Source organism: Salvia hispanica, chromosome 6 (genome assembly GCF_029641045.1).
Source record: "Salvia hispanica isolate PSC_SH4W2 chromosome 6, Shi_PSC_v1, whole genome shotgun sequence".
NCBI lineage: Eukaryota > Viridiplantae > Streptophyta > Magnoliopsida > Lamiales > Lamiaceae > Salvia > Salvia hispanica.
This window is the reverse complement of record NC_142697.1, coordinates 20692483-20702103: the sequence shown is the minus strand read 5'-3', so window position 1 is coordinate 20702103 and position 9621 is coordinate 20692483. Positions and strand designations below refer to the sequence as shown.

The following is a 9621-nucleotide window of genomic DNA, read 5'->3' as shown; positions in this document are numbered from 1 at the left end:
TCCGCCAAGTAGTAGCCCATATCATGCCGGTTGCCGTTGGCCACAAATGAGACGGCTGGACCGACGCCCTGGCACTTCTCGTTAAAGAGGGGAGACGAGTTCAGGACGTTGAGGTCGTTGTTCGACCCGGCTACCCCAAAATACGCATGCCAGATCCACAGCCGGTATTCAGCTACGGCCTCGAGGATCAACATGGGATTCTTTGACTTGTAGCCGGTCGTGTAGGCCCCCTTCCAGGCAGTCGGACAGTTCTTCCACTCCCAATGCATACAATCTATGCTGCCTAACATCCCGGGGAACCCATGCTTCTCCCCGTGCATCTGCATCAAATTCTGACAATCTTCGGGAGTAGGGCTTCGAAGGTACTGCTCACCGAAAACGTTTATCACGCCCCCACAGAAATTCTTCAAACATTCCAGGGCTGTCGACTCACCGATGTGGAGGTACTCATCCCACATGTCTGTCGCGCCTCCGTAGGCCAACTGTCTGATTGCCGCCGTGCACTTTTGAATAGGGGTGTGGGCGGGTCTGCCAACCGCATCGTGCCTGAAGCGGAAACACAGATATCAACGCTCTAATGCGCCAACGATGCGCATAAACAACTCCCTGCGCATTCTAAAACGCCGCCGGAACATGTTGGCGGGAAACCGCGGGTTCTCTGAAAAGTAGTCGTCGTACAACTGCTGATGTGCAGCGGCGTGATCCCGATCAATCACTGCTTGGCGGTGGATAACCCGTGGAGGGTGAGGTATCGCCTGCTGTTCCACCCTACGTATGTACCGCTCCATCTCGCGGTTCATGTAGGCATTCATAGCCTCGTTCATCCTCCGTTCGTACTCCTCAGCATCCCCACCACTACCACCACTACCACCCGCGTTACTCATCGCTCGATGATGCTCTTGTACAGAAAGTTAGAGAGAGAGAAAACTCGTTAAAACAAGTGGTGCAAATGAAAATGAAACTAAAATCGCGTTTATATAGGTTTTTTTTTAAAAAAAAAAAAAATAAATATTCGGCGCTGGCCTATCGGGCCGCCACAATGGCGGCCAGCGCATCGGCTAGCGCATCGGCCAACGCCCACCAATCGGCCAGCCCACGCCGATCGGCTCGCCGGTTAGCCGCTTGCCTGCTCCAATGGAGCGGCTAGCCGATCGGCCAGCGCCGCGAATCGGCTAGCCGGTCGCTAGCCGACCATTGGAGATGCTCTAACAATACTACAATAACTTTTTCTTTCTATCTCTCATACCTTATCAATTGTATATTAATTCTCGTGTTCTCCCAAATGTCTCCCTCTATTCCAATAAATATGAAAGATTTGGATTTCGACATGAGATTTTATGTAGATTAAAAACCGTGTCATACACAAATTGTTCTATTTTTTGTGGACGGAAGGAGTATGAGATTCCTTTTTGCAGACAGAGGGATAGTAGTTAAAATGAAGATAAAGTAAAGTTTCATACTGAAAAAAGCTAACTAAAAAGAAATACATAACTCAATAATAGTGGAATAGAAGGAGTACATTAGTAGTATTCTATCCGACCCATAGAAATAAGAACATTTTTCATTTATGAACGTTTTATAAAAATATCATCTTCTATTTTTGATAACTTCTTTTTCTTTAATAAGGTGAGCTCATACTCTACTAACAATACTACACTAACTTTTTCTTTCTATCTCTCGTACCTTATCAATTGTATATTAATTCTCGCGTTCTCCCAAATGTCTCCCTCTATTCTAATAAATATGAAACATTTGGATTTCGACATGAGATTTTATGTAGTGTTGTTTTGTGAATTAATGAAGAGAGACGAAAAAGTAGAGAGGGTATTGTTTCTATTTTAGACAACGTTTTATTTTTAATTGGACAAATTTTAGACAACGTTTCATTTTTAATTGGACAAATAGAAAAGAAAAATATTTAATTTTTAACGGGACTGAGGAGTATATTTTATTTTAGATATATAGCAGTTACCCTATTTGTGTTGCCTGTGAATAGTCCTGTGCGAGTGAATAATCTAAAAAAATACGGTCCATTTAATCCAGCTGGTCTTCTCCAATTCCAATTCTTATGCTTCCTACAGTATTTAACTTCAAAACTTAACCCCAATCCGCCACTTCTTTCTCTCTCTCTCTCTACTCCTTTGATCATCGCCGCACCCAATCCAATCCCTAAATCCCCAAATTGAAACAATGGGATTGAGCCGCCGCAAGCTCAATCAGCTAATGGTCGCCCCTCTCCCCCGCTGCTTCCACCGCTCCGCCGCCGTTATCCGCCTCGTCAAATCCGACGGCATGGTCGCCATCTACGACCGCCCCGTCACCGCCTCCGAGCTCATGGAGGAGTTCCCCAAGCACATGGTTTGCCGCTCCGACTGCTTCTACATCGGGCAGGTAACCCCCGCCCTCTCCCACCACGACCGCCTCCTCCCCGGCCACAATTACTTCCTCCTCCCGGCCAATTTCTTCCAGTCCGCCCTCTCCTTCGCCACCTTCCTCCGATGCCGCACCGCCGCCGCCGGCCGCCCTCCGTTCGAGCTCGAGAAGACCGCCGCGGGGGGGCTGCGGGTCAAGGTCACCGAGGAGATGATCGTGCAGCGCCAGAAGGAGATGGAGGCGGAGGCGGAGGTGGCGCGCCGGATCGTCAGAGTCTGCACGACGCCGCAGCTGCGCAAAGACTATGAGATGCTTGTGGGGCGGCGATTGCAGTGGAAGCCCAAGCTTGACACCATTTCCGAGCAGAAGGGCAGGAAGATTTTGAGGAAGACTAAATCGAATGTCGTTTGAATTCATCAAATTTTTATTTTAGGGAAATTTTGTTCATGTTTAGGGATAGCAATTTTTTAGCAGGGATTCAATCGATCCACACTTAATTAGCTTTACATATTATACAGTGGAATAGATGATTAATTACTTGTTTTGAAATAAGTTATACAGTGATTAATCATGTGATGTGCAGTGCAAATTGGAGATTTGGTTGTTTGATACAGAGAATGAAACAGGAAATCTAATAATGTGCTTTTGCTACAGTAAAAGATAGATAATCAATTTAGGCAAGAAAAGTTAATAATGATGTACTACCACTGCATCAAATCAAGTCATCAAAGGTAATTTGCCAATTTTATTCAAGGAGATAATGTGATTGGATAAATTTTACAATCCCTTTGTTTGACTGAGAATAAATCTGAAATTGCCAAAAGAGTTTGCATACTTGGATATTGGTGTTGATTTGATTAAAAAACAAATATGGATAATGAAAGTGAATTAAATAATTAATAAATATGGTTGAGCAGCAAAGTGTGAGTGGGAGCGGAGAAGACGAAAAAGGACAAGATAGGAGTCAAATGGAGTCAGCTATTGTATTCAAAATGATCCCGTCCCGCTCGCTACCAAATATTTTTCTCACGTGCGCTGCCAACTCAGACCCCTCTGCCTCGTCGGCCCCCCTTTCCTTTTTTTCTTCTTCTAATTCTACCCACTAAATAATTGTTCTTTACCATTAAGAGCTTTATTAAGTATTACACGTGAACTATATGTCCTCCACATGAATTCGTCAAATGCTTTCATATCAAAACCACTTTCAAGAAGCAAGACCTTATCACAATTAAATAGTACTAGTAAAACAAAAGACCATTCCTTTCCTTCTCATCCTATTTTTCTTAGTTCCATGTTTTTGACTCAACTGTGCTGGAACATGTCAGCCCTTTTTTTTAATCCAAGATATTTGACTGCATTGATTGTATTAGGCTTAGGCGACGTGGAAGACATGATTCATTCACCCTGCCACAGGTGATGAAATCAACTTTTCTTAATGAGCCTAAATCTGCAATAAACTACTACTAGGTCTCTTGCCCCATTTTGGAAACAGAACTAAACTTCGCAACCTGACATAATTTTGAGTTTAACATACATGTACTAAAAGCAAGGATGAAAAACTCAATAATTTTACCAAGGGAAGGCGATTGCATAATCCCATATCGATACCTCGCTAAATATGTGATCTAAAGACGATGCCTTATAATACCTTGCTCTTCATCCAACTCAAAGTTGGCGTTGGAACACTCGGTGCTGCTGAAGAAAGTTTTCAGATCACTGATTCCGTAATCAAGTGCCTGTATTTGAAAATTTCTCAACCTCAGTTACCAACTTAATCCATAAATGCCAGGAAACAGGGAAGGAATGGTGGACAAGCATAACGTGAAAGGGGAAACTGAATTCAAACTATACCCTGCTTTGTAATTCTTCCACTTTGACATCAACATGAGAGAGGTTAGAAGTAGTACTAGTTACAATTTCTTCAAACTGCAAGGTGCCCTTCACAAGTCCTCGAAGAAGGTGCAGAACAATTCCGTTGAAATCATATATTTTTTGAAGTTCTGCAGAATGTTTTAAATCATTTTCAGTTATACTCCTACTACATAAGATATGCTTTGCTTGAATGTTCAAAACAAATACACAGTGATTATTCATTTTCATCCTTTGAGATCTTATTTGTAAAAGCATTTAAGAGCAATTTTTCATAATTATGCCTTCGTCGTAGGTTATATATGGTCATTCTTAAATTTGAACAAGTGCAAAATGAATGTTTTAAGAAGGTAATAGATGATTAATAGATATTTGGTCCATGATAAGTACCTTCTGCAATGCTTTCTGCACACCAAACTTTTGGGTTGAGATAAATGAATCAAGCAGAACTAGAATGCCCATGTCCACATCCTCTTGGATGACATGATTTCTGAGGTGCATTCTTGCATGGGCTTCAGACAGTCGTATCATTGATTCTATGTGTCTCGCTGCAATAGAAACTCCTTGTTCATTCTACAAAAGTAAAAGCCAAATAGGAGAAAGAAGGGGTCATTATAGTGATACATCTTTAATATACCTCATGAGAAAAACACAAGTCCAAGTTATCTTACTGATGATTCTCTCCGCAATTCAGCATAAACCTGCGTAAGTTTGTTTAAATCTGCATCATGCGACGTCGGAAATACATTTAGCTTGGCATACGTTAGGTATTTCTTTAGCATCTCCTGGGGTATTATCTGCAGAGAAAGAAATACTCTTCCATGTTAGAATAATAATTATGAGAGGGTGGTGACAATGCTGACAAGAAATCAGAATTAAGAGTCTAAGACCTCTGAATCTGTTTGTCCTGCTGTGAACTATCATCAAACTTGGAGTCTTTGGGCTGGGAATTGTAGTGACTATCAACTACAAATTGTGTCAGCATCTCATCGGTTACTGGGTCAACCACATCCTGTATATATCAAATATTTTACGATTAACGAGTGAGTACAAGAAAGCCATCTAACCAACACAAAATTCAAAAAAGACGAACCTTGACAACACAAAGAATATCAAATCGGGAGACAATTGTATCAGTGAGTTCCACATTTTGAAAATGTCTTTGAGGAATCATATCTGCAGAAAATTATCAGAACAATTATCATAACTAGCTTTGGAACATATAAAATATTAAAAAATTAACATGAGGCAATGGCCCTGCCTTTCCTCCAGATAGTGTAGAATCGATTGTACCAAGTGTTCTTTTGAAAGTGGAAAGTAAGAAATACATAGGAAATACAAGCAATTTCTGGATAAGTCTCCCAGGATTATGGAAACAGGTGCTCTTATCTTATCATGAGTGATAGACCCCAATAAAAGTTCTCTCACAGGAAGGATTATAGGACGTGTAGACCTAAAAAACATGTAGATTTAACTGTCTAAACTTGGACAGTACACACCTTCCCCCGATAGGATTTGCAGCAGCAATTACAGAATAGCACGCCTGGAGAGATGTGACTATCCCAGCTTTTGATATGCTAATACTCTGCTGCTCCGTTGCTTCATGGATGCTCACTCTGAATGGTAAAGATGTATGATCAGTGTCATGTACAAAGCAAGCAGGAAAGCATTCAAGACACAGCTACTGACCTGTTCTGGTCATTCATTTTATCAAACTCATCAATAAGACATGCCTCTATCAGCCAAAACAAGTGCACCTCCTTCAAGAGTCCACTCCCTTGTGACCGGATCCCTGTGAATTGCAGCAGTGAGTCCTACAGCAGAAGCTCCTTTTCCAGTGGTGTACACAGCCCTTTGTCCAGTCTTCTCAACATACCTGATAAGTTTGTCAACCAATATTACACTATCACACAAAAGCATGACCTTCAGTTTCAAATATACACCAATATTAGCTGCATCTCAATCCATTAAAGATATTGAGAAGCTAACTAAAAAGGTTAATGGGGAATGTGGAATATACATCCTTTAAGAAAGGAATCAAATTGGATGTATTGTTACTAAAGGAGTTTAAAATTTTGAAACTCTCAGTTTCTGTTGAAAGTATACACTTACTTTAGGAACTGGGACTTAGCAGTTCCAGGATCACCGAGCAGGAGTACATTAATATCTCCTCATAGACGGCGTTTTCCTTCAACATTCTTCTCTTGGCCACCAAACATGGCGAGAGCTATTGCAGTCTTAATGTCTTCGTGGCCATAAATGAAGGGGGATATTGACTTTGCAATCTGTATTAATTAAAAGCAAAACCAAAAAGGTAAGTAAACATGTAGCAAACCAATTAGATGGGAAAATGCCCAATCAATTAACACTGGATATACCCTTTCTCCAATTCTTGGGTCTTTTGCCAACTTCTGAATTTCTTCTCTCTCTTCTTGAGTCAGCTTGTAAGCTGAAAAGGGATCATGTTTCTTGACAATATAATTTGCTTCAACCACAGTGGCAAAGACAGGAAAGCCCTTTGTATTCAAGGACAGATCAATGGTGGTATATATGCCAGTCACCTCCTGGAATTTAAAAAACAACAAAAGTCAAGAGATTATGAGCATCAACTCAAAGGAAAATAAGAAAACTGGGGTTTGAGATGTGAAAGATTTACTATCTCTTCTCTAGGTTGGGCACAATCAATGTGATCATTCAAAAGTATCACTTCCTTGTACCTCGGTAATCGACCAGCAGGAACAATTCCAGGGCTTTCCTGAAGGGTGAGTTTCTGGTAGTTCCTATATATTGTCTATATCAAATAAAAAATAACTTAGTAGAGATCTCAGTAGCATTTAACAGAAACAACAGGGAGTATAAGAATATTTACCTGTTCATTGTTAACAAGTAAATGGTCCCTTTGACTGACACTCTGGACACGAACCCACCTTTACCTCTGAATATGAGTTCTGGACAAAAGGCCCCAGAATTGCTCCACATTTATTACAATCATATTTAACTTGCTGTAGTAGAGGAAAAACTCCAGAGCGTCGAGTGACAACCCACCAATACGAATCATGGTGTTCAAGTGTTATCGTATGGTATAAATGGAAAGCAAATCTCAGCTGTCACGTGGAATACACAAAAATATCATTTCAGGATAAAAATTTATTACCTAATGTTTCGTATCTAATCGTAGACAGGTAGTTTAGTGATGTGCACATATATTTTTTGATGGATTTTCTTGTAATTTGGGTACAAGTAAAAAAAAAGCTTATTGGCAACTTCTTCCATAATCTCAAGGACAGACTGTGGAGCATCCACAAGCCAGATTGCAATGTTGGGATGAGTAAAGATGAATTGCGTATAATCAATCTCAAGGATACACTTGTTAACTACAAGAAGAATCAACAAGATAGTAATATGGCACATTAGGAGACTGAAAACAGAAGCAACTCTAAGCTTAGAAGGTTACTTCTTACCTGAGACCATTTCATTGATCTGCCTTAGATACTCAAAGTCTTCATTCTCGCTCTTTGGCTTGACATATGTGAGCAAAAACCCCTTGAATTTCTAGCCAATGAAACGCCTCACTTCATCTCTAGTAACCCACTCTCTAAGGGTTCCCTGAACCATATACATGGCATTCTCTGGTTCATCATTCTCTTCATCCTGTGGTAACAGCCAACTGACCCATCAACATGTGCTTATATATGGTGAAAAAAATAGTGATATATAGCACAGAATGAGAATCCATACATCATAGGGGGTCATCATCTGTCTGATCCAGGGACGGATCCAGCTTTGAAGTAGCTGGGGCACTTGCCCCTCCTCACTCCTTTCAAACCTTAGATATTTATGTATATATTTTGAATTATACACTCCAACCACACTAAATGCCCCTCCTCAAATACATAAAATTTTCCTACATACTGTATATTTGCCCCTACTCCAAAGAAATCCTGGCTACGCCCCTGGTCTGATCAGTCATGGAAACATCATCCCTGGAGTTGCCTCGTGATCTACCTAGAGAGCTGGCCATTCCATCAGTATCGTCCATACTTCCGGGAGTGGCTGGAGGTCTGAAGTCAGCCCTTGTTCTTTCATCATCAGAATCTGCAAAACAATATTTAGCGTTTTCCATCAATGGGGCAATCCAACTCACAGGTTTTTGGTGTGGTGAAGCACATCTTGTACTAATACTCTTGAGACAGGAAACATTCATTCCATGCCACAATTCATCACTCTCAGTTCAGCAACAAGCCCGGATACTCATTCAAAAGAATGACACTAAATCATAATATTGCTTGCTACTACTTGCTAGCGTTCTTCAGTTGTTTTAGTCCTCACAACACATTTAGAACGGTAATGTCAAATGTGTAATATAAGTACCTTTATTTGACGTACTAAGTAATCGAAACTTACGGTAATGTAACTTAAATTTAACTATTATCACAAAAGCAAAAAAAAAAAAAAAAAGGTTGAAACGTCTTATTAGAATTAAAACAGCCGAAATTGAGATAAAAAAAGATCGAGGAATGGAGAAAATGACATAAAACGGAGCATGATCGTGAAGAGGCGAAACGCGAGCCTCCTTGGCATCAAGTTGGAGTTCGGCAGCTCTCCAGTCCCACCATGATCTGTCCAAATCCTCTCGTCCTCGAGAGAATCGTCAATCCCCACCCCCAACCCTTCGTATTGGTCCTGCTCGCCCATCCCCCGATAATACCTACATCCATCAGTATCGCCATTAGTGAAAACGAAGGTTGCAAAACCTAGCTGTCCATAGGTCCATGAAATTGTCGTTGAAGAGGTCCTCTCCTTCTTCCTCTTGCTCGTTGGTTGCCGGAAAGAGAGACTTCGCCGGGGAACGATTTTCAATTAGGGCATCCCCTAATTTCGTTACTTTGGCGGGAAGATTTGGCGCAAAAAATACGGGTTCCACCTTTCTCCCGACGCACAGGCCCAAATCAATGTTCAGCCCACCTTAAAAGACCATTTAAATTTTTGCTTTTATTATCCACCCGGAATCGTCTGTCTAAATTTCTGCATCTGTACTGTCTACTATCTACGTTATATTTTTCTCTTATTTTATTTATCAAAATTAGTATTCATATATTGAAATAAATTTATGTACGACAGCATTTTTCTTCACCAATAATATTTCAACATTTTCTTCTCTTGATCTCCCCCTTTATCAATTTTGCTTTGAAACTTGTTTTTCCAAGATATATATCACACTTCGACGATGACACAAGATCTTAGATGATGTTATTTTATGTGTTAATAGAAAAAGAATATAATATTTATATATTAAATTGAGAGATAACTTTTTCATAAAAGAAAACTGTCATATTTTGTTGGACAAATTAAAAAGAAAAGTGAGATATATTGTTGATT

The 9621-nt window shown here is 40.5% G+C and overlaps 1 protein-coding gene and 1 pseudogene across 2 annotated transcripts; one reads left to right on the top strand and one right to left on the bottom strand.

Annotated features, from left to right (window-relative positions):
- The first annotated feature begins 2077 nt into the window (after nucleotides 1-2077).
- Nucleotides 2078-2941, top strand: LOC125207662 (uncharacterized). The gene has a single exon (XM_048107096.2). It carries the CDS (start codon nucleotides 2191-2193, stop codon nucleotides 2782-2784), a length of 594 nt encoding a protein of 197 aa, XP_047963053.1. The 5' UTR covers nucleotides 2078-2190; the 3' UTR covers nucleotides 2785-2941.
- An 873-nt stretch (nucleotides 2942-3814) lies between these two features.
- LOC125206364 (DNA replication licensing factor MCM2-like) lies at nucleotides 3815-8937 on the bottom strand (annotated as a pseudogene). Its single transcript, XR_016132877.1, has 18 exons — nucleotides 8781-8937; nucleotides 8192-8337; nucleotides 7816-7893; nucleotides 7704-7761; nucleotides 7507-7616; nucleotides 7112-7309; nucleotides 6899-7033; nucleotides 6621-6806; nucleotides 6355-6527; nucleotides 5932-6118; nucleotides 5742-5858; nucleotides 5336-5418; nucleotides 5133-5254; nucleotides 4914-5058; nucleotides 4633-4815; nucleotides 4225-4373; nucleotides 3982-4109; nucleotides 3815-3881 (listed from the first exon to the last, which is right to left on the bottom strand). The product of XR_016132877.1 is annotated as a DNA replication licensing factor MCM2-like (transcript).
- Between the last annotated feature and the right edge of the window lie 684 nt (nucleotides 8938-9621).